At 37.7% G+C, this 25937-nt stretch overlaps 1 protein-coding gene across 1 annotated transcript in view; it reads right to left on the minus strand.

Moving 5' to 3' along the window:
- Positions 1–7520: 7520 nt before the first annotated feature.
- Positions 7521–25937, minus strand: part of DYNC1LI1 (dynein cytoplasmic 1 light intermediate chain 1) — a 46716-nt gene continuing 28299 nt past the window's right edge. The window contains exons 5-13 of the mRNA XM_060110632.1: positions 20081–20250; positions 17466–17559; positions 14842–14977; positions 14143–14254; positions 12338–12397; positions 12166–12210; positions 11383–11503; positions 10058–10213; positions 7521–7767 (exon numbers count right to left, since the gene is read on the minus strand). Coding sequence (XP_059966615.1) covers positions 7655–7767; positions 10058–10213; positions 11383–11503; positions 12166–12210; positions 12338–12397; positions 14143–14254; positions 14842–14977; positions 17466–17559; positions 20081–20250 — 1007 coding nt within the window. The 3' untranslated portion in view covers positions 7521–7654. The remainder of the gene's footprint in view (positions 7768–10057; positions 10214–11382; positions 11504–12165; positions 12211–12337; positions 12398–14142; positions 14255–14841; positions 14978–17465; positions 17560–20080; positions 20251–25937) is intronic.

Below are 25937 nucleotides of genomic sequence, written 5' to 3' on the forward strand. Positions count from 1 at the left end.
GAAACCTATACTGGAGCATAGGCGTCACAAAGCAAAATAACATTAGAAAAGACTAAAACTCGTTATTTGCAGATGACATAATTATATGTAGAAAAATATAAAATAAATTACAGATGGTGCACCTTTCAATAGCTCAGCTGGGAGAGCAGAGGACTGTAGACAGGACACATGTAAAATAAACTACGGATGGACATTAACAAATGAATCTGAGTAAGGTTGCTGGATGAGATCAATATGAAAAAAGTATATTTCTACATACCAGCAACAAAGAAAATAACATTTTAAAAGGACGCCATTTAAAACAGCATCAAAAAGGGAGTTCCCTGGCGGTCCAGTGGTTAGAACCCTGAGCTTTTCACTGCTGAGAGCCCGGGTTTAATCCCTGGTCAGGGAACCAAGATCCCGAAAGCCACACGGTGTGGCCAAAAAACTAAATAAAAAATAAAATAGCCTAAAAAAATTAGCTGGAAAAAAATCTATCAAAAGAAGGTGCAAGATGATACACTGAAAACTACAAACACTACGAGACTGAAGGCCTATATAAATGGAAGGATATTCCTGTGCATAGCTTGGAAGATACTGTAAATATGATAATTATCCCCAAATTGATCCATAAATTCAATCTCAATCAAAAGGCCACTTCTGGGCTTCCCTGGTGGCGCAGTGGTTGAGAGTCCGCCTGCCGATGCAGGGGACACAGGTTCATGCCCCAGTCCGGGAGGATCCCACATGCCGCGGAGCGGCTGGGCCCGTGAGCCATGGCTGCTGAGCCTGCGCGTCCGGAGCCTGTGCTCCGCAACGGGAGAGGCCACGACAGTGAGAGGCCTGAATACAGCAAAAAAAAAAAAAAAAGGCCACTTCTTTGGTGTGGCAACTGACCACTTGATTCTAAAGTTTATATGGAAATGCAAAGGGTCAAGAATAGCAAAAACAATCTTAAGGAAAAACAATAGGGGAGGGCTTAGGCTGCCAGATAAAGGCTTTTTTTTTTTTTTAACTACAGACATTGAGACTGTAGTACTGGTACAGGGTAGAGAAACTGGCAAATGGAAAAGAACAAAAAGTCCAGAAAGAGATGCATGCATAAATGGACAAATTATGACCCAGGTGACACTGCAGTTCAGAAGGATGATACCCCCCACCAGAGTGGTAATTAATTAATTGAACACCACACTAAAAAAAAACAACAACCTTTTTCCCATATTTCATACCATGCACAGAAATCAATCCCAGATGAATTGATGAACTGTAGAAAAGTAAAACAATAAAGCTTCTAGAAAAAAAAAAAACTTAAGACTGTCTTCATGACCTTGAGGGCAAGCAAAGACTTCTTCAAAACAGGTAAAAAAAAAATCAATAACCATAAAGAAAAGCTAGCAAATGGAACATTAAAATCAATTTCTATTCATCAAAAGATAGCAATGAGAGTGAAAAGGCCAAACCACAGAATGAGAGAAGATATTTGCAATACGTATCTGACAAGGACTAGTATTCTGAATACGTAAAGAATGAGTTAGTAAGAAAAAGTCCAATATCTCCCTATTTTTCTGAGGGGGAAAAAAAAAGAAGACTCTTAAGATTCTTCAACAGGTACTTTACAAAAGAGGACATCCAAATGGCCGATAAACATGAAACATGCTTAATTTCATTAGTTTTTAAGGAAATACAATTAAAACCACAATGAGATCCTATTGTATAAATAAAAAACCTGCCAGAATGATAGACAATAGCAAGTGTATGCAAAGATGCAGAGCAACTGGAACTCATATACTGCTGGTAGTAATGCGAATCCCTTTTAAAAAATTGATATGTAATTCACATACCATAATTCACCCTTTTGAAGCGACGTCAAGTTTTTAGTATATTCACAAGACTGTGCACTGTATAATTCCAGAACATTTTCATCACCCTCAAAAGAAACCCTATACCTATTAGCAGTCACTCCTCATTGCCCTCTCCTCTTGCAACCACTAATTTACTTTATGTCTCAAAGCATTTGCCTATTCTGGACATTCCATATAAATGGAATCATACATTGACTTTTTTGACTGGATTCTTTCACTTAACATGCTTTCAAAGTACATCCATGTTGTAGCATGTATCAATACTTCCTTTTTCTTTTTTGGCCACGCCATGTGGCTTGCAGGATCCTAGTTCCCTCGGCAGTGAAGCAGAGTCCTAACCACTAGACCACCAGGGAACTCCCATTCCTTTTTATAGCTGAAAAATATTCCATTGTATGGATACATCACATTCTGTTTACACATTTGTCTGCTGATGGATGTTTTGTTTGTTTCCACCTTTTAGCTATTATACATAATGCTGTTATAAACATTTGTATACAAGTTTCTGTGAGGACATACGTTCTCATTTCTGTTGGGTATATATCCAGGAATGGAAATGCTAGGTCATCTGGTAACTATATGTTTAACCATACTGTTTTCCAAAGTGGTTGCACCATTTTACATTCCCACCAGCAATGTACAGGAGTTCTAATTTCTTCACATTTTCACCAACACTTATTTTTTATTTCAGCTGTGAAGTGGTATCTCATTGTGGCTTTGACTTGCATTTCGCCAATTACTAATGATATCAAGCAACTTTTCATGTGCCTGTCATTTGTATATCTTCTCTGAAGAAATATCTATTCAAATACTTTGTCCATTTCAACACTGGGCTGTCTTCCTATTGAGTTTTAAGAGTTTTTATATATTCTGAATACTATACTCTTATCAGATATATAATTTGCAAATATTTTCTCCCAGGAATGGGACCTCTTATAACTTTGGAAAAACTTTGGCTAAACATTTAACACCTGCTAATGCTGAATATACGCATAGCCTTTGAATCCAGGAATCCATGTCTACATATACACCCAACAGAGAGGAGAACATGTTTTCCACAAGACACATTCAAGACTGTTCATAACAACACACTTAGTAACAGCAATTGGAGAACTGAAACCACCCAAACATCTTGTGGTAGGTTGACTATTGGCCCCCCAAGGATGTCCACATCCTAATCCCTGGAACCTGTGAATGCTACCTTACTTGGCAAAGGGGCTCTGCAGGTGTGATTAGGATTTTGAGAGGGGGAAATTAGACTTTGGGATTCTGGTCCACCAAGTAAGGAGTCTGGAAGTCATCTCTCCATCCTAACAAGTAAAAAGCTGAACAAACTGAAAAATCAACAACTCTTCTTACATCTGTCAGAGAAGTGAGGTCACAGGGCCAACTGCAGTCCTCCATATTGGAGAGGCAGGCAGGTGGACACAGAGAACCACAACTTACTGAAGCAGAAATTTCCAAGCAGAAACCTCTAAGGGAGACAGTGCTGGGGTAAGAAAGCTGAAACTGTAACTGACAAATTGCTGGAGGCTCAGAGTGGACAAGTCTGTGAGTTAAAAACCCCAAGTTAGAAGGGGATCCCCACTGCTTTGTGAGTTTTACCTCCTGGAGCCCTACCAGGGTCTCAAAGGTAAAATCAGAGAAAAATCCCCTGGTGCTTCCAGTAGGGGAAGGAAGAAAGTAACCGTTTTGAAATAAGTCAGAGTATTCTCTTCTTAACAAGGCCTGCCCTCAAGAGAAGGCATTTTATCAGAGCCTCCTTAATTGGGGTTTATTAGAGCCTAAACAACCTGGTAGAAGGGAAATACCCAACTCCAGCTCCCTCTAGCCATCCTGTCTCACCTATGGTGTGTAAGGGGGCAGGGGGGATGGAGAAGCACTTATGAAGTTCACAGCCCAGGGACACAGGTTCACTGAGACCTAATCATAGGACTACAGAATGCCTCCCCTCTCCCACACCTCACCACCAAAGTGCTAAAAGGTCTATTCACTGGAGTTCCTTTTACCTAGTACAGCATGTCCAGCTATCAACAGAAAGTTACAAGGCGTAAGTAAAAGGCAAACAAATACAGTGTGAAGAGACAGAGCAAGCATCAGATTCAGACACGGCAGAGATGTTGGAATTATGAGACCATGAATTTAAAACAACTCTGATTAATATGTTAAGGGCTTTAACAGAAAAAGTAGACAACACACCAGAACAGATGGCTAATGTAAGCAGAAACATGGAAATTCTAAGAAATAATTCTTTTTTAAAGGTAGAGATTAAAAAAAAAACTGACAAATGATGAATGCTTTCCATGGGCTCATTAGTTGATTAGACATGGCTAAGGAAAGCATCTCTGAGCTGGAGGACCTGTCAACAGAAGCTTCCAAAACTAAAAAGCAAAGAGAAAAAAGACTGGGGAAGAAAAAGAGGCAACAGAATACCCAACAACTGTGAGACAACTACAAAAGTTGTAACATATATATGAAAATGCCAAGAGAAGACAGAAAATGACAGAAAAAGTATGTGAAGCAATAATGACCGAGAATTTGCCCCAAGTTAATGTCAGATACTAAACCACAGATCCAGGAAGTTCAGAGAACACTAAGAAGGATAACCACCCCCCCAAAAAAAAACTACACCTAGGCATATCATATTTAAACTGCATAAAATCAAAGACTTAAAAAATCTTAAAAGAAGCCAAAGGGAAAAAACACCTATGGAGGAGCAAAGGTTAAGAATAACATCCAATTTCTTTACAGAAACCATGCAAGCAAGAGTGACGTGCTGCGGGAGCTTATACTGGATTACTCACGTGGGCCGAAGTTTAATCCCATGGATCCTGATACACGGGAAGCAGCAGGGTCAGAGTGAGAAGCAATGTGATGGAAGCAGAGAGTAGAAGATGCTATGCTGTTGGCTTTGAAGACGGAGAAGGGGCCAGGAACCAAGGAATTCAGGCAGCCTCTAGAAGCTGGAAAGGAAGGAAACAGATGCTCCCTGGAGCCTCCAAAAGAAACCAGCCCTGCTGACAGTTTAATTTAACCTAGTACAGCTGATTTTGGACTTCTGACCTCGAGAATGGTATGATAATAAATCTGTATTAAGCCACTAAAATTTGGTAAATTGTTACAGCAGCAATAGGAAACTAATATACACCCATCAATAGCATACTGAAAAAATTACAGTGTATTTGCACAATGAAATACTATGGTGCAATAAGAATGGATAACTACTGCTATAGGCAACAAAATGGAGGAACCACAGAATACTAAGAAGCCTGACACAAAAGAATATAAATGTAAGATTCCATTTATATAAAGCTTAAAAATAAGTAAAACTTATCTACAGCTTTGGAAGAAAGGGCAGTAGTTACTTGGTGGGTGGGAGGACTGACAAGGGGCACAAGGGAAGCACCTGGGGTGCAAATAACGCCATCTTTCTTGATCCTGGTGCTGGTTATATGTGATATTTGTGATACTGTGATATTTCAAACCATACACCTGTAACTTGTACACTTTTCTGTACTGTATACTTCAATAAAAAGTGCTAAAAAAACAAACAAAAAAGATTAAGTAGTTTAAAAACAAATTTCCTTGCAAAAATAGGGACAGGACTTCCCTGGTGGCGCAGTGGTTGAGAGTCTGCCTGCCAATGCAGGGGACATGGGTTCGAGCCCTGGTCTGGGAAGATCCCACATGCCGCGGAGCAGCTGGCCCCGTGAGCCACAATTACTGAGCCTGTGCGTCTGGAGCCTGTGCTCCGCAACAAGAGAGGCCGCGATAATGAGAGGCCCGCGCACCGCGATGAGGAGTGGCCCCCACTTGCCACAACTAGGGAAAGCCCTCGCGCGGAAACGAAGACCCAACACAGCCATAAATAAAATTTAAAAAATTTAAAACTGAATCCCATATAAAGTGAACAATTACTTCAGGTAACAATGTAATTCTGAGGATTTTCTAGTACATCTCCAATGTCACACAGAAAAAAAACATGAGTTGGTCTAGACATGCAAACACAGCAGACATACCAAAGTATACCATAATGCACAGTCTGCAATTCTCTTCATTAGTTTCACTTACTTCATCAAGTACTACTAGTTTAGAAAAACTGGTCTTTACAACACCAGGACTACAGAACCCCTTCCGGACTGAAGATTTTATCAATGGCATTTTTCATCTCATATTTTATTAAACAAAATATTTTTGCAAATTAATTTTTACATGCCCACAAACATCCTAAGTTTTTCCCACACTGAAACAAATTATAACCCTCTCATGTATCTTTAGTATTTACATTCAACCATTAGGAGCCAAATACTATTATAAAACCAAACAGATTTTAAAGTTCTAATGAAAGAATTATGTTTGATAGTAGAGATACTGTCCTCAAATATTTTGTTGAAAAAAAATCTTTGGAATATATATTTTAAAGTTATAACAAAGACCAATGTAAAGGGTAGTAACCATTGTCCCCCAATTATCTGAAATTACACAATAGGTCAAATGTACATGTGTTCTTTAGTTGAACTTCAGTAGGAAAATCAAACTATTCTCATGAAGGTTCCAAAACAAGCACTGAAATCTGAGTATTGAAAAGATGGAACTATTACCAGGTGATCTCACCTGTAAGGGAGTAGCTATGTTTCAGTGCACTTGCCAAACTTTTAAAACAGCTTCTGTCCATTAAATAATGATAAAAGGCTCTATTTTTTCTACTAGGAATGCTGATGTAAGATTCTGTAGTTCAAGACATGTTGATGGGGAAGATGTACTGATCAAGGTAAATTCCTTTGACAAGGCAGTGAATCTCATGTACTCGTCTCTTAGAAAGAAAAAAGATCAGAAAGCTTAATAATCCTATTAAGTCAAACACTTTAAAATACTAACAAATCTTATTCATTATATGATAAATACAAATTTAAATATAAGAGAATGCAACAAGTTATTTGAACCTGAATGCAGAGAATAAATACTTTATTAACTGATTACAGTTGAAAGTCACAAACAAAAAAGGGGTATATTAAGGCAGAGCCATATATATATATATCAATATATATATATAGATATATATATAGATATATATATAGATATGTAGATATATATATATAGACAAATCCAAAGACTGTTACCTCTTTACATTTTAACAACCTCTGCATTTTTCTTTTACACATTTAGGCAGTGTGCTTTCTTTTCTTCTCAGTTAAAGAAACAAATCTTGACCAATATTTCTAAATCATATTTTGATGACAACTTACAGGATCATGGATTGAGACCATGACTAGTGTATCAAATGCTATCTGATCGTTTTCTCAGCATATTCCATGTGTGGTGGTATATTTATGTTGGTGTAGAAAATCTGACAACTGATCATCTTCTTTTCCAGCAAAACTAACACATAATTTTTTTAATGATTTTTTAATAGTCTTAACTAAAATAAGCTTGGACTTCCTCCCAAGTAAGTCGAATGCCCAAAGCATATTATTTTCTGCCCTTCTCAAACCCTCCTATATGTTTTAAGTAGCCTTTAGAATATGATTGTATGGCTGTATTTCAGATCTATAAATGTGAGTTTTTCAAAATCCGAAATTACTTCCTTATGCAAAGTGGCAATGCAAACAGCAATCCTACATAGTGTAGAATAATTTTTCTTCTGTATACTTCCCTATTATAAAATGGGCAACCACATACACAAAAAAGACATGAATTTATTAGTCCATCTGAAAAAGCACTCCAGCTCCCTAATTCCACTTTTGAAGGAGAAGGCAGAGGCAAGTTTACATTATCCCAGAAAACTGAATAAATGGCTTTATTTGGTATCTTCAAGAAGCTTCTCCTTCCGTAGGAGATGTGGATGCTGTAGGAGAAGCTGTAACTGGTTTTCGTGCAATTCTGTCTAGTTCCGCGTGAACATCTGATAGGACAGGCTTCTGGCCTATTTAAAGGAAAAGAAACCAAGATTTAGACATAAGTCAAAATATCCTTAACACCAATGTGTCTTCATTTAACAATTGCCAACAGTTTCATTAACTTTATCTAAAACACAGTTATATAAACATCCTTAATTTAAAAATAAATTCCCTTTTTTTTTTCTTTTTTGGCCTCACCACTTAACATGCAGGATCTTAGTTCCCTGACCAGGGAGCGAACCTGCACCCCCTGCAGTGGAAGCAAAGTCTTAACCACTGCACCGCCAGGGAAGCCCCTAAATTCCCTCATTTTAAATTGTGGGGTCTGTTATCAAATAGAAGTAAAACTAGCATCTACCATTTAATCTCATAAAGGTATACTTTTTTAAAGGCATAGAACAATAGGAACAGTAAAAGAGAAAAATAGCAACAAAATTTCGGAATGTGGAAACATGAGTGAGTGGTAATTAAATCAGCAGTACCAAGAAAGGTAATCTTCAACACAGAGTGCGAGAAGCCAGAAAATAATTCAATTTATACCCAGAAACCTGTAAAATGTTCAAAAATGGTAGCTGCAGGTACTTGTGAAAAAGGTGGCAAGAAGGTATGATTAAAAAAGGAGAATGGGTTAAAAAGTCTGCTTGAAGAGCAATTATAAAAACAACAAAAGGAAAAGACTTCATCAAAATTCAAAACTTTTGTGCTTCATAGGACACTCAAGAAAGTGAAGGGATAACCAACACAAGGGGAGAAAACATTTGCAAATCCTGTATCTGGTAAGGGTCTAGTAAAGAGAATATATAAAAAACACTTAGAACTCAACAATAAGAGAAATAACCCGATTTTAAAATGGGCAAAGGATTTGAACAGACATTTCATCAAAGAAGATATACAAATGGTTATTAAACACATGAAAAGATTCTCAACATAATTAGCTATCAGGGAAATGCAAATCAAAACCACAATGAGATACAACTTCACAGCCAAAATGATGGCTCTAACCAAAAAGATGGACAAGTGGTGATCATTTTATAATGTATAAAAATATCAAATCAGGCTTCCCTGGTGGCACAGTGGTTGAGAGTCCGCCTGCCGACACAGGGAACACGGGTTCGTGCCCCGGTCCGGGAAGATCCCACATGCCGCGGAGCAGCTGGGCCTGTGAGCCATGGCCGCTGAGCCTGCACATCCGGAGCCTGTGCTCCGCAACAGGAGAGGCCACAAGAGTGAGGGGCCCGCGTACCGCAAAAAAAAAAAAAAAACAAAAAAACCCCAAATCACTATGTTGTACACCTGAAACTAATATAATATTGTAAATCAATTATATTTCAATTAAAACACACACACAAACAGAGAGACATTTTGGACTTGGTTAAGCAAAACCAAAAAAAACAAAACAACTAAAACACAAAGATGAACAATAACAACTGTTGGAAGGGATGGAGAAAAACTGGGGCCCTCATAAACTGCTGGTGGGAATGCAGAATGGTATAGCATTTTGGAAAACACTTTGGCGGTTCTTTAAAAATTTAAACATAGAGTTACCACATGACCCAGCAATTCCACTCCTAGATAAATACCCAAGAGAAATGAAAACATGTCCATCAACTGATAAATGGATAAATAAAATATGTATGCATATCCATACAATGGAATTTTTTCAGCAGTAAATAAAAACAAAATATTGATACATATGCTACAACATGGATGAACCTCAGAAACATTATTATTTTTTTTTTTTTTTTTTTTTTTTTTTTGCGGTATGCGGGCCTCTCACTGTTGTGGCCTCCCCCGTTGCGGAGCACAGGCTCCGGACGTGCAGGCTCCGGACGCGCAGGCTCAGCGGCCATGGCTCACGGGCCCAGCCGCCCCGCGGCATATGGGATCCTCCCAGACCGGGGCACGAACCCGTATCCCCTGCATCGGCAGGCGGACTCTCAACCACTTGCGCCACCAGGGAGGCCCAGAAACATTATTTTAAAGAAGGCATATACTATATGACTCCATTTATATGAAATCTCCAGATAGGCAAATACAAAGAGACAGAAAACATTGTTTGTTGCCTAGGAGGACTGCAGGGGAGGGAAGGATAACTGCTAATAGGCTGGACATTAGGCAAGGATAACTGCTAATAGGTTGGATGTTTCTTTTTAGGGAGAAGAAAATGTTCTAAAGTTAGATTATGGTAATGGTTTACGTATGTCTGTAAATATACTAAAACTTTGAATTGTACACTTTAAATGAGCCAAGTTCATGGTATGTAAATTATATCTCAATAAAGCTGTTTAAAAAAAAAAAAGCTCCCGGTAACTATACCTGACTTTTTGGCAGATGGTGGTAAACCACTGCTTCCACCTCCAGCCCCACCTCCAGGGCTACCACTACCAACACCAGGGCCTCCTGGGGAACCAGTCTTTTTACTCAGCAAACTATTGAAGAAATTTGCCAGGACACCTTCACTTGTAGCTCCAGCTATAAAAAAAAAAAAAAAGGTAAGATAAAAAACTTGTACTCAAAGCATTCAACTTTTCTATAAATTACTATTGTAGAATTATACACAGAAAATGTTCCAAATTCAAGTTTAATCTTTTGAGGCTGGGTAACTTCTCTAATCTACTCATATATGAAACAAAATATGAGTGTTAAGAGCATAAGATAATTATTAAAAAATTAGAGTGTTATTTTTTATTTTTATTTTTTTAATTTATTTTTTGTGGTATGCGGGCCTCTCACTGTTGTGGCCTCTCCCGTTGCGGAGCACAGGCTCCGGACACACAGGCCCAGGGGCCATGGCTCACAGGCCCAGCCGCTCCACGGCATGTGGGATCTTCCCAGACCGGGGCACGAACCCGTGTCCCCTGCATCGGCAGGCGGACTCTCAACCACTGCGCCACCAGGGAAGCCCTAGAGTGTTATTTTTAAAAGGCAAAAGGCATTTAAAACAGATTGTTAGATGCAAATATATCTCTCTCTTGAAAGGCATTCTTCAAAAATATAACTGTTGAGAAATATTTGCTTCATGTATTACAAAAAGTTACCCAATGCTATATGAAAACCAGTAGAAGTTCTAAGATATTAATGGGCAAAGGATAGCAATAAACAATTCACAGAAGAAAAAACAAACAGAAAGGAAATACTAGGGGGAAAAGCTCTTATTAGTACTTAAGAGAATGCTGATTAGGTTGTGGGCAAACTGCAACACTCAGTGATATGTAAATTGAAGAATTCATTTGAGAAACATCACCAAAAGGCATAAAAAGGTACAAACTCTCACCTACTAATCCCACTTATGGCAATTATTCCTATAGAAATAACTATAATGCATATAGTTTTTTCCTTTATGTTAACTGCAGATAACCCATTATAGGAAAAACATGAATTTCTTCAATGACCTACCATAGCAGAATGATTAAATATAACACAAAGCTTTCATAAAGCTCACAGCACAGAGATGATATGTTAAGACTATACCGTAAAATGGTTCACAGTCTGATTAACTATGAGATTGTACTGACAGACACAAAGATTAGAAGCTATCGAATAAAAATGAAAATAGCTAAAGCAAAAGGTGGAATGACTCTAGGTAGATTTCTATTGTTAAATGTATTGTGTTGCTTTCTCTAAGAAAGAGAGAAATGTACCTTTCATGTTTGGATCAATTTTTTTTGACCCAGCAGGGATGGGTGACACACTGGCAACATTGGACGACACAGATCTGTTTGGTGTTCGAGGGGAGCCTCCTGGGACTCTTGGCGAGGCATCCTAAGTAAAAATAGGAAAGCCATAATTACAGAACCCTGAAACTTTCAACTTCACAGAAATTATCACAAAAAGAAACTACTTTGCAACTGTCCCCCATATCTTCTACTGGTCCCTTTATGCTGCAAGCCCTGGGTAGAAGTGTTTAGCAATTGTGTCCTCATTATTAGAATACCAGAGACCCATTGCATTTTAGAATACTAACTTTCCCTTCAACGGAAAAATAAGAACATACTGAATATGAGGTGTGGTTATGAGTATAAGCTTGGGAGTCAGATCTGGACTCCAATCTGGACTTGCACCCCATCCCACCAGCTGTAAAATCTCAGGCAAGCCATGATGTCCTCCAAAGCCTCCATTTCCCCACCAGCAAAATGGGGGACCTGCCTCATCTGGCTGTTGTGAGGATTTATAAAATAGCACATATAAATGGTCTGGCACAGTAACTCATGTGGGACAAATGTTGCAAAGTAGATATTTATGATTTCAATATTCTAAACGGGAGTGAAGTTTTATCTTTTAAAATCTCACAAATTCCAGGAGAATCCTTAATTCAAGTTTATATCAAAGCATACCCATTTGAGACAGGTATATAATTAAGAAAAAAAGAACTAAAACAATATGCACTGCATTTTAATAATTGTGTCAAAATCTGTAATACTGACCACAGGCCTTCCAGCTGCAGTTGGTGGTTGCTTTGCTAAAAGGGACTGAAAAACACACAAAAACTCTAGGTTAGATATTCAGGCATGTATTGCTGTATTTTTAAAGAAAATATGTACAAGAATAGTTTAACCATTAATCATACTAAGTCTTGTTTCTGATGTAATTTCATACCTGTAGCTTCATAAGAAACACTTGGTCATCTTCGGCCACAATTTCCTTCTCATGCACAAACTGAAATCAGCAACACATAAATGAGCAAGTTGCATATATTATGTTAATGTCATTCATAACTTACTCTCTAGATTAGAATAATTTTTTTAAAAAACACCAAGAATATGAACATTACCTAAACCATATTTACATGGGTGAGCTGCCCTCCCCAAGGCCCTACACCAGAGTTGTCTGATACCTATCTGCAATAATATAAATGTCCTATATCTGTGCTGTGCAATACGTTAGCCTGTGGCTACTGAGCAGCTGAAATGTGGCTACTGTAACTGAGAAACTGAATTTTTAATTTTATTTAGTTGTACTTAATTTATATTTAAAAGCTGTATGTGACTAGTAGCTGCTGTATTGGACAGCACAACCTAAGAGCCATAGGCATATCAGTCACGCTTATAAAATCTGCTAAGCAACAGTTAGGTGTTTTAAAAGGGCCAATAATATCCCAGCTGAGTGAAAATCAACTTGTCCCTGGTTTCCCTGAAATAAAAACATAATGCCTCTTATACCTGCTGAATAATAAGAAAAAAAGGAGTTGCAAATGTCTCCCGCTCCTCCTATTTCTGTACAAGGCAAGCCATAGTCTATTTTCCACCCAGTAGCCAGAGCGATCCTTTGAAAGGTTAGGTCAGATTATATCACTCCTCTGCTCAAACTCGCCCCCCCACCCCCGTCACTTTCCATCCCACTCAGCACGAAATTCAAAGTCCTGACTGCAGCCTAATGATGAGGCCTTTCTCTCCTACCACTCTGGCCCTCTGGGGCTCTTTTCCAGCCTCTCTGGCCCCCTCACACACTCCTGCCTCAGGGCATGTGCACTTCCCGTTCCCTGTGCTTTCAACATTCTCCCCTCTCATCAGAGACATGCCCTCATCATTTCTAAAACTGCAGCCCTCCCCACCTCGGTCCTCTCACTCACCCTTCCCTCACTCGGCTTCATTTCCATAGCACTGATCACCACTTGAGAGGTGGCATATATACTGATTCACTACTGTATCACCCTCCTATTCAGCACCTAGTGCCTAAACAGTGGCTCAATAAATATTTGCGAAATGAATAAAAGACAACTTAAAGCACAATTTTGCTGGTAAAAGGGAGAATGGGAAAAATTGGGTTTTTTTTTTTTGATGTGTGCATTTCTTTTAACAGACATCCAAACCAAGTAACACACTAACTGATTCTTCATTTGACGTTACTTTTCTTATTTCTAACTGCTCAATGTAAATATTTGGGTTTTTAATTAAGAACTTGATTATATGTTAAATCAAAATTACTTTTTCCCGAAACATGTTCAAATTAGCCAGTGAGAAGTACTACATGCAAACACTCATTTTTATACAACTTTTCATAAGCATCTATACTATCTAACCATAAAACACCATATACTGCTAAGCAAAATCAAGATATATAAAAGAAGAATACCTTCTGAAATGATATTTAATAGTTATAAGAATGACATGTAACAGTAAAGACTAAAATTAAATCTAGGAACCTGGCAGCCCCTGGATAGCTGTGGGCTAGTATGAATAACTAATGACCATGAAGATGCAAGATCTGCCTAGACAGACAGAAGCCAGTACAATTATTCTAACAAGGTGTTCTTGGCTTTTGGTTGAGCTCTAGGTTGTAAAGTTCACAACTTGATAGAAAAGGACCCCCTTACCTTTCAACCTACAATCTTAAAATTATGAACTTCCCCTTCAGTTTAAAAGCCTAAATATTTAGTGTATATTAGTGTATAAAACTGTTACCTTTCGGACAGGTGGTTTAGTTATGATGTCCTCAAAATTATCTTCTGCTTTTAACATTTGAAAATTTTCATGTAATATTCCTATCTTCTTATCATTATCCCATCCTGATGGACTAGAAAGAAATGCACATGACAAATTCTCAAGCATTTATATAGTCATTCTTTCATTCAATCCATGATCATATTAAGGGGAATATTTTTATGAAGTTAAATTTGACCAATTATCGAAAATTAATCAGTTTTATTATAATGCTCAAGTTTACTAATTTCTACTTAAAATTATTATCAATCTTCCTGATTTTAAAACTGTCATTACAGGTTTTTTGGGGAGAACGTGGTAATTATTTTTACCTCCCAATTTATTCAGATAACTTTTCAAAGCATGTCTAGATTATACATTGGGTCCTTTATGTATCATAACCAATTAGAGAGTAGATACATTGATATATGCACCCAATAGATAGTTTAGTTATAATAGCAAGCCTTTCAAAAGGGTTCAGGCCAGCAGTAAAACTAAAAGGCAAAGATAAATAAATCAAGGCAGGTTATAAATAAAACAATCTAGGAACAGATTCTCACCTACTCATCATGGAAAAGTCTACTAGTCTCACTTCAAATGAAAATGAGATGATGATGATGATGCACCATCGAACTGGAGCAACAACACATGATAAAACAATACATTTAAGAGTATACTTACATAAATACTGCATCTTTTTCCACAACAATAGCAGGAATCTTATAGGGAAATCCATAGAGTTTCTGAACAATGTATTTATATACTAAATCTATATTTTTGTTTTCTTTTACTGAAGTGTAAATAAGTGCTGCACCATCTGAATGAACACTGTTAAAGAAATTTTTGGACAAACTCCATCAACAGGCACCATAAAATTTTGTGTTCTCAGCTTAGCATTTATGCATATTAGTTTCAAAAATAATTTCCAAAGGTATAATTACATGGTAATCAAGACTTTCAAAACTATAAAATACTTATATACAGGCTAAAATGCAAATAAAACTATCTCTACATAATTGATTTAACTTAGGAGGGCAAAACTCTCATTAGCCAAGAAAGTAAAGGTAAATTTAACAACTGACACCACTACTACCTCTACATTTAAAGCATATGAAGAGGCAATTTATTTTTGTCTTTAACCTTCCTAAACTTCATGAAGGAGGGATATTATTTATCAAAAACTGTTTTGCCTTTTCAACAAAAGTGGTTTGCACTAGTGGCTCTTACAGTTTTTACTAGTCCAGGAATTAGGACTTTGGGGAGAAAGCTCAGGAGATTTACTGAACAGAGAAGATGAACCATCAAGAACCATCAGGAAGCTTTCAGGAACAATCAAAGGCAAAAGTAGACTTCATGACCAAAACGCTAGCACTAGCTATTGGGTCTCAAGAGAGATGATGACTCAGGTCAAGAGGAAATGCTGACAATGGTCTAACTTCTGAACTAGGATACTCGTATTTTCTAGGACACAAACCAAGGCTTATGAACCTTAAAATGGTATTGGCTAAATACTACTTGTCATAATACTTAATTTGGTAGAAACAAACATCATAATCTTAAGTAAGTGCTTAATTGTGTGAACTTTTCATGAATGATCTTTCTCACAAGAGCCAATTTATAATTTGGAAGATTTACACAGCTGGAAAATTTGCAATGCAATTAAAATTTTTTAGTTTTTAAAATAAAGATGATTTTGAATTGTCCTCACTGACACACACACACACACCTCTATCTTTTTTATTTTTTATTTTTTTGGCTGTGTTGGGTCTTCGTTGTTGCATATGGGCTTTCTCTAGTTGCAGTGAGCCAGGGGCTACTCTTCGTTGCAGTGCGCAGGCTTCTCATTGCATTGGCCTCTCTTGTTGCAGAACATGGGCTCTAGGCGCATGGGCTTCAGTAGTTGTGGCTCATGGGCTCTAGAGCGCAGGCTCAGTAGCTGTGGCACATGGGCTTAGTTGCTCTGCAGCATGTGGGGATCTTCCCGGACCAGGGCTCAAACCCGTGTCCCCTGCACTGGCAGGCGGATTCTTAACCACTGCGCCACCAGGGCAGCCCCCTCTCACTTATCTTGAAGTGATTTGTTGTTTTGTATTCTTTTAAAATCAACCAGCTCTACTAAAGGTCTGTAATTATTGTAGTGGACAGTCTCCTTCCTGATTACATCTCTATATGTACATTTCCAAGTGTAGCTTTAAATAAATGTTTAAAGAGACTGTTCTCAAATTTTCTAATCTGCAAAGATAACAAAAAAGGCTGCTATCAACACCTACTTCAATTACTTCTTTTTGTCTTCTTTTGCAGACAAATGCCCTTTAATTCAATCCAACTAACCATTATGTGACATGAGAAGAGAAAGTGCCATGGAGGACAAAGTACTGAAGGAAAAAGGGAAAAGGGAAACTCCCAGTGTCGTGATCTTATTCATCATTCAACGAGGTTCTTGCCAAGTGGTCCTTAAATTAAACGTCCATTAATGACGATGAAAAACTACAGATACTATAAACGTGTACATTACTTATTCCTGTCTACTCCTACTATCTATCATTTCTTCACTTTTCAGACCCAAAAGCTTTGATTGGTGAATGTAACTACAAAACATCTGATCCAAGGGGGCAAGTGAGAACACCTCTCTTCGGTGCTTTCAAGCTGTTTGAAGTTTTCAACACGAAATTCTCTTAAAAGCATTCACTCATTTTATCCTTTGTTTAGTTGTAAATGTTATTCACTGGCTCATATAATCCTTGCAACCTAGACTACACAAGATTCCTTATGCTAGGTTTTCTAACCTTGTGATCATCAAAATTACCCAGAAAGCTTTTTTAAAATTCAGCATAGATTCTCCAGCCTCCCCTTGGAATGTTCCAATTCAGTAAGTCTTAGATGGGCACAGCCAGATTTAAAAACCATTGCATTAGACTATAGTGGAGATAACATACTAAACAAATTAAAAACAAGAACACACAAACCCAAATATTGATCTTTCCCTACCACCCACCCCCAAGAAATGAATACCAGTTTTCAGCGAGAATGTTTTCAATGCCAACTTATTAGAATTTTCTACGTAAGTCTGATTATTTTTCTTAATCACAGTATTTTAAAAACAGCAAATCAAAGTTACATATTTCAATACTTGCTTTTATATCTCGAAATACCTAGATATAAATGATTTGGGAATTGAAATTTCCAACCAGAGGCAGGAGGAAAAAAGTTTATGGAATTTCTGAAGTCATCAATTTATTCCTTTACTTAAACAAACAAACAAACAGCTAAGGAACACTGCACCAATCAATGTATTAAAAGGATACACTGTAAACAAAACTTCCGGATATGAGACTGAATAAAATCGAAATGCTCATCTCTGTAGTCATGTTCTTTCTCCAACACACTAATGGCATCACACTGAGTTAAAATAATTTAAAAAACAATATTAACTTTAAATAATAATATAATGATTTAAACAGTTCAATGTTGGGTGAGGGAATATCACAAAACTACCACTCTGATACAGTGACTGATCAGTAGAACCTAGAATATTAATTACTCCTATATGTCTAGAGACTTTTAGTTGGAGTCTTAAGACTAATGAATACTTTTATTTCTTTAAAAAGCACTGATTTCTATGATATATTGAATGTGATGAGAACACCAAAGAGAAAGTTTTAGTACATAAAGGAATAAAGAATATCAGGACAAGCTTATAATGGGCGGTCATACTTGCTAACTCAACGACTTATGTCCTAGAACAAAGTTTTTAAGATCTAAAATCTATTCTAGTTCTATAAAACACTCTGTATATCCAGGGAGTCTGCACCTCTCACTATTTTCCCTTTGTTCCTCTGCTTATTTGATAGCTCTTAATTGACTTTTATTTCTTTTCTGGCGCTTTTATTCACTCTCACTTCAATTTCACCAACAGCAAAAAAGGGGAATTACAGGCTATTTCTGAAATGTCACCTGTACAATCAATGAAACAATTCTGAATTCTGCTTGCTACAAAAAAAATGTTAGGAAAAAAATTAAGGCATGTTCAAACATCATGATATCCAAATAACTTCATCAAAACTTTTGAGAATTGAAGGTTATGAAATCTAAAAATAAACAATGTCTATCATACCTAATATTAGTTTGGGGGCAAATTTGATGTCATTTTTTTGATATGTAATTTTTTGTTATGCATATATACAACATAGAACAGTCTCCTTATATAACATGAAAAAACGCATACTGTCCATGTTATATAGAACACTGAGAGTAATTATTTCAAATTATTAAAGATACTTATAATTATTATACTGTTGACTTATGACATTTTTGGTGAAGCATGATAGTTTAGTAAACTTTTTTAAACATTTTTAACTGAAATATGAGGATCTGGCAAAAAACCTAGTCTCTCTGAGTCTCAATTTCAAGCATCTTTAAACTGAGTTGAACTACCATTCTTCATCTATCCTGAGACACACATTCCCCCATCCCCCCTCACACTTTAAAAGCTCTTAAACTGAAGCAGAACTGACGGTGTCTTAGATTCTGTGAAATACTGTAGATGATCTCTTTTGGCTTGAAAATTTTATGAATCTATGACTCATTTGATACTGATTCGGGTCCCCTTAAAGCTTGACATTTTTTCTTTGGAAAATAAAGAGCTTTTTATAAGGCAAGTTGTGGTGTAAAAACAGGAAAATATCTGCCAATAAACAGCTCTTTGCCAAACAAAATAAAACCCAAACAAACCGCAGACAAAAGGATTCTATTGTAAGAGTTTAAGCACAGTTTTATGCAAAAGATATAAGTAATTAACTACACCTGAATCACCATTTGAAAAGCAGACAATAGACTTTGACTTAATTATTTTAAATGCTCCCCCACATTCCTTTGTTATTGATAATTTTTGTAGTGTTTAAAGTAAAACTTAAGCTATATTTACATTTATCATTTTTATTCCAAAGGTGAGTAAATTCCACACCCTCCTTCATTTAGATGTGAAAATTTTACATTACAAAAAACATAATAATTTTAGATCTCAAAAGTGTTTATATGTTCTGTAATTATCTTAACTATTCCATGGCTTACACAGTAAAGACATACTACTTAGGACCAAATGGGGAGAAGATGAACTATAAATTATTTTTTAAAGGAAATTTGATTGTATTATAAAGTGTATACAGTGACAGAACTACATTAACAGAATTTTTTTTTTTTTTTTTTTTTTTTTTTGTGGTACGCGGGCCTCTCACTGTTGTGGCCTCTCCCGTTGTGGAGCACAGGCTCCGGACGCGCAGGCCCAGTGGCCATGACTCATGGGCCCAGCCGCTCCGCGGCCTGTGGGATCCTCCCGGACCAGGGCACGAACCCGTGTCCCCTGCATCGGCAGGTGGACTCTCAACCACTGCACCACCAGGGAAGCCCCTAACAGAATTTTTATAATAGTAATCCTTCCAGAATCTCTTAAATAAATAAAAGGCCTTTGATAACTGCATATCAACTTTACATAATGATTATTGATACACCTTTAAAATTAAGTCTATTTTATTTTAAGTACATTTTCTAATATCAAGATATTAGTATATAAAACTTACTGTGGAAAAATAGTTTATTTTATAAAGTTGATAGTTTTCATCTTACCTGTAACTATCTCTACTAAACTGACTATACAATTTGAAGTCTAACTGGAATTAGGAAAATGAAATTTGATCACAAATTTTAGAATATCTGAAGTAACATTTTCTTTCAAAGAAAACTATGATTAAGTTCACAAAACAAACATGTGAATATCATTCAATATTTTAAACTATTATATCTACTTATTAAGAAAAGTTACCTAGGAAAACTAATGTGTCAACTCCAAAAGAAGCCTACAAAATAAAACAGTTGTTCACCCTTGGTTAGTATCAGTAGTAGAATCTGTAGGAAGCAAACTAACCTTTGTGCAAACTACTAGTACTGGAATGCCCAAGTTCTGTGTCAGTGTATCTGCACCCAGAGGTAAAACCACACTGTCGTCTTTGTCCTCCTGTGATGCGGTATTTCTTCTCTGAGGAGAAGCTGGGAAATCTTCTCCTGGCTCTACATATTCTTGAAAGTCTCTAATCACTGAAAATCAAAGTAAATAATTTAATACAGAGTTTAGAAATGGCTCTTTATTTCAGCAGGTAGCTTTTCTGCCATCTAAATACGTATGTTACTAGAGTTCACACTTAGTCTTGTGTTAAGAAACAAAAAGGTTTTGAGAAATCCAATTCAAAGACAGTACAGAAACTCTGGACCCACATTAATTATCAGGAGGCAGAATAAAACACTGAGTGGCTCCAAAGAGTGGGGTTCAATGCAGGCTTGGTTCAATCTGTGCAAATTACTGTGGGCAAGTCACAATTGAGCTCTGTCCCTCTACCCTCTCTAATTCACAAACAGCACTGAAAGGATAAAAGAAAAAATAAATATCGGGGGGGGGAAGGTTTCCACAATCTAAAAGACAGTTCCAGATGGCTTTCTAATATTAACTTCCTTTCTCAAAACCCTTTATTCAGGTCTCCTCCTCTTTACCTAGGTGCAATCTTGAGCCATGTTTATCCTATAACCCCCATAAGAACTAGGGAGATATTACCAATACTAGTAAGTTTTTAGAACTCGTTTGCAGAATTGCCAAAACCTTCACTTAAAAAAAAAGTTAATGTGGGAGAGGAACCAAGATGGCGGAGTAGAAGGACGTGCTCTCACTCCCTCTTGCAAGAACACGAGAATCACGACTAGCTGCTGGACAATCATCAACAGGAAGACACTGGAACTCACCAAAAAAGATACCCCACATCCAAAGACAAAGGAGAAGCCACAATGAGACGGCAGGAGGGGCGCAATCACAGTAAAATCAAATCCCATAACTGCTGGGTGGGTTACTCACAGACTGGAGAACACATATACCACAGAAGTCCACCCATTGGAGTGAAGGTTCTGAGCCCCAATCTGGGGGTCCAGCAACAGGAAGAGGAATTCCTAGAGAATCAGACTTTGAAGCCTAGTGGGAATTGATGGCAGGACTTCGACAGGACTGGGGGAAACAGAGACTCCACTCTTGGAGGGCACACACAAAGTAGTGTGCGCATCGGGACCCAGGGGAAGGAGCAGTGACCCCAGAGGAAACTGAACCAGACCTACCTGCTACTGTTGGAGGGTCTCCTGCAGAGGCGGGGGGTGGCTGTGGCTCACCGTGGGGACAAGGACACTGGCAGCAGAAGTTCTGGGAAGGACTCCTTGGCGGGAGCCCTCCAAGAGTCTGGCATTAGCCCCACCAAAGAGCCCAGGTAGGCTCCAGTGTTCGGTTGCCTTGGGCCAAACAACCCGACAGGGAGGGAACCCAGCCCCACCCATCAACACTCAAGTGGATTAAAGTTTTACTGAGCTCTGCCCACCAGAGCAAGAGTCAGCTCTACCCACCACCAGTCCCTCCCATCAAGCCTCTTAGATAGCCTCATCCACCAGAGGGCAGACAGCAGAAGTAAGAAGAACTACAATACTTCAGCCTGTGGAACAAAAATCACATTCACAGAAAGACAGACAAGATGAAAAGGCAGAGGGCTATGTACGAGATGAAGGAACAAGATAAAACCCCAGAAAAACAACTAAATGAAGTGGAGATAGGCAACCTTCCAGAAAAAGAATTCAGAATAATGATAGTGAAGATGATCCAGGACCTCGGGGGGGGGGGGGGGGGGGGGGGGGGAAGAATGGAGGCAAAGATCAAGAAGATGCAAGAAATGTTTCACAAAGACCTGGAAGAATTAAAGAACAAACAGAGATTAACAATACAATAACTGAAGTGAAAACTACACCACAAGGAACCAATAGCAGGATAACTGAGGCAGAAGAACGGATAAGTGACCTGGAAGACAGAATGGTGGAATTCACTGCTGCAGAACAGAATAAAGAAAAAGAATGAAAAGAAATGAAGACAGCCTAAGAGACCTCTGGGACAACATTAAACGCAACAACATTTGCATTATAGGGGTCCCAGAAGGAGAAGAGAGAGAGAAAGGACCAGAGAAAATATCTGAAGAGATTAGAGTCAAAAACTTCCCTATGGGCCTCCCTGGTGGCGCAGTGGTTGAGAGTCCGCCTGCCGATGCAGGGGATACGGGTTCGTGCCCCGGTCTGGGAGGATCCCATGTGCCGCGGAGCGGCTGGGCCCGTGAGCCATGGCCGCTGGGCCTGCGCGTCCGGAGCCTGTGCTCTGCAGCGGGGGAGGCCACAGCAGTGAGAGGCCCACATACCGCAAAAAGAAAAAAAAAAAAAAAAAACTTCCCTAACATGGGAAAAGAAACAGCCACCCAAGTCCAGGAAGCGCAGCGAGTCCCATACAGGATAAACCCAAGGAGAAACATGCCAAGACACATAGTAATTGGCAAAAATTAAAGACAAAGAAAATTACTGAAAGCAGCAAGGGAAAAATGAAAAATAACCTACAAGGGAACTCCCATAAGGTTAACAGCTGATTTCTCAGCAGAAACTCTACAAGCCAGAAGGGAGTGGCATGATATACTTAAAGTGATGAAAGGGAAGAACCTACAACCAAGATTACTCTATCTGGCAAGGATCTCATTCAGATTTGATGGAGAAATCAAAAGCTTTACAGACAAGCAAAAGCTAAGAGAATTCAGCACCACCAAACCAGCTCTACAGCAAATGCTAAAGGAACTTCTCTAAGTGGGAAACACAAGAGAAGAAAAGGATCTACAAAAACAAACCCAAAACAATTAAGAAAATGGTCACAGGAACATACATATCAATAATTACCTTAAACGTGAATGGATTAAATGCTCCAATCAAAAGACACAGGCTTGCTGAATGGATACAAAAACAAGACCCATCTATATGCTGTCTACAAGAGACCCACTTCAGACCTAGGGACACATAGAGACTGAAAGTGAGGGGATGGAAAAAGATATTCCATGCAAATGGAAATCAAAAGAAAGCTGGACTAGCAATACTCATATCAGATAAAATAGACTTTAAAATAAAGAATGTTACAAGAGACAAGGAAGGACACTACATAATGATCAAGGGATCAATCCAAGAAGAAGATATAACAATTATAAATATATATGCACCCAACATAGGAGCACCTCAATACATAAGGCAACTGCTAACAGCTATAAAAGAGGAAATCGACAGTAACACAATAATAGTGGGGGACTTTAACACCGCACTTACACCAATGGACAGATCGTCCAAATGAAAATAAGGAAACACAAGCTTTAAATGACACAACAGACCAGATAGATTTAATTGATATTTATAGGACATTCCATCCAAAAACAGCAGATTACACTTTCTTCTCAAGTGCGCACAGAACATTCTCCAGGATAGACCACATCTTGGGTCACAAATCAAGCCTCAGTAAATTTAAGAGAACTGAAATCATATCAAGCATCTTTTCTGACCACAACGCTATGAGATTAGAAATCAATTACAGGGAAAAAAACGCAAAAAACACAAACACATGGAGGCTAAACAATACATTACTAAATAACCAAGAGATCACTGAAGAAATCAAAGAGGAAATCAAAAAACACCTAGAGACAAATGACACTGAAAACACGACAATCCAAAACCTATAGGATGCAGCAAAAGCAGTTCTAAGAGGGAAGTTTATAGCTATACAAGCCTACTTCAAGAAACAAAAAAAATCTCAAATAAACAAACTAACCTTACACCTAAAGGAACTAGAGAAAGAAGAACAAACAAAACCCAAAGTTGGCAGAAGGAAAGAAATCATAAAGATCAGAGCAGAAATAAATGAAATAGAAACAGAAAACAATAGCAAAGATCAATAAAACTAAAAGCTGGTTCTTTGAGAAGATAAACAAAATTGATAAACCATTAGTCAGACTCATCAAGAAAAAGAGGGTGAGGACTCAAATCAATAAAATTAGAAATGAAAAAGGAGAAGTTACAACAGACACGACAGAAATACAAAGCATCCTAAGAGACTACTACAAGCAACTCTATGCCAATAAAATGGACAACCTGGAAGAAATGGACAAATTCTTAGAAAGGTATAACCTTCCAAGACTGTACCAGGAAGAAATAGAAAATATGAACAGACCAATCACAAGGAATGAAATTGAAACTGTGATTAAAAATCTTCCAACAAACAAAAGTCCAGGAACTGATGGCTTCACAGGTGAATTCTATCAAACATTTAGAGAAGAGCTAACACCCACCCTTCTCAAACTCTTCGAAAAAATTGCAGAGGAAGGAACACTCTCAAACTCATTCTTTAAGGCCACCATCACCCTGATGCCAAAACCAGACAAAAAAAGAAAATTACAGACCAGTATCACTGATGAATATAGATGCAAAAATCCTCAACAAAATACTAGCAAACAGAATCCAACAACACATTAAAAGGATCATACACCATGATCAAGTGGTATTTATCCCAGAGATGCAAGGATTCTTCAATATACGCAAATCAATCAATGTGATACACCATATTAACAAACTGAAGAATAAAACCCATATGATCATCTCAATAGATGCAGAAAAAGCTTTTGACAAAATTCAACACCCATTTATGATAAAGATAAAAACTCTCCAGAAAGTGGGCATAGAGGGAACCTACCTCAATACAATAAAGGCCATATACAACAAAGCCACAGCCAACATCATTCTCAATGGTGAAAAACTGAAAGCATTTCCTCTAAGATCAGGAACGAGACAAGGATGTCCACTCTCACCACTATTATTCAACATAGTTTTGGAAGTCCTAGCCATGGCAATCAGAAAAGAAAAAGAAATAAAAAGAATATAAATTGGAAAGGAAGAAGTAAAACTGTCACTGTTTGCAGATGACATGATACTACACATAGAGAATCCTAAAAATGCCACCAGAAAACTACTACAGGTAATCAATGAATTTGGTAAAGTTGCAGGATACAAAATTAATGAACAGAAATCTCTTGCATTCCTATACACTAATGATGAAAAATCTGAAAGAGAAATTACGGGAACACTCCCATTTACCATTGCAACAAAAAGAATAAAATACCTAGGAATAAACCTACCTAGGGAAGCAAAAGACCTGTATGCAGAAAACTATAAGACACTGATGAAAGAAATTAAAGATGATACCAACAGATGGAGAGATATACCATGTTCTTGGATTGGAAGAATCAATATTGTGAAAATGACTATACTACCCAAAACAATCTACAGATTCAATGCAATCCCTATCAAATTACCGATGGCATATTTTACGGAACTAGAACAAATTATCTTAAAATTTGTATGGAGACACAAAAGACCCTGAATAGCCAAAGCAGTCTTGAGGGAAAAAAACGGAGCTGGAGGAATCAGACTCCGACTTCAGACTATACTACAGTAAGTCTGAAGTAATCAAGTAAGTAGCTTACTATACTACAGTAAGCTACAGTAATCAAGACAATATGGTACTGGCACAAAAACAGAAACACAGATCAATGGAACAAGATAGAAAGCCCAGAGATTAATCCACACACCTATGGTCAACTAATCTATGACAAAGAAGGCAAAGATATAAAATGGAGAAAAGACAGTCTCTTCAGTAAGCAGTGCTGGGAAAACTGGACAGCTACATGTAAAAGAATGAAATTAGAACACTCCCTAACACCATACACAAAAATAAACTCAAGATGGATTCGAGACCTAAATGTAAGACCGGACACTATAAAACTCTTAGAGGAAAACATAGAAGAACACTCTTTGACAAAAATCACAGCAAGATCTTTATTGATCCATCTCCTAGA

The sequence above is a fragment of the Mesoplodon densirostris genome, chromosome 10 (genome assembly GCF_025265405.1).
Source record: "Mesoplodon densirostris isolate mMesDen1 chromosome 10, mMesDen1 primary haplotype, whole genome shotgun sequence".
Classification (NCBI taxonomy): domain Eukaryota; kingdom Metazoa; phylum Chordata; class Mammalia; order Artiodactyla; family Ziphiidae; genus Mesoplodon; species Mesoplodon densirostris.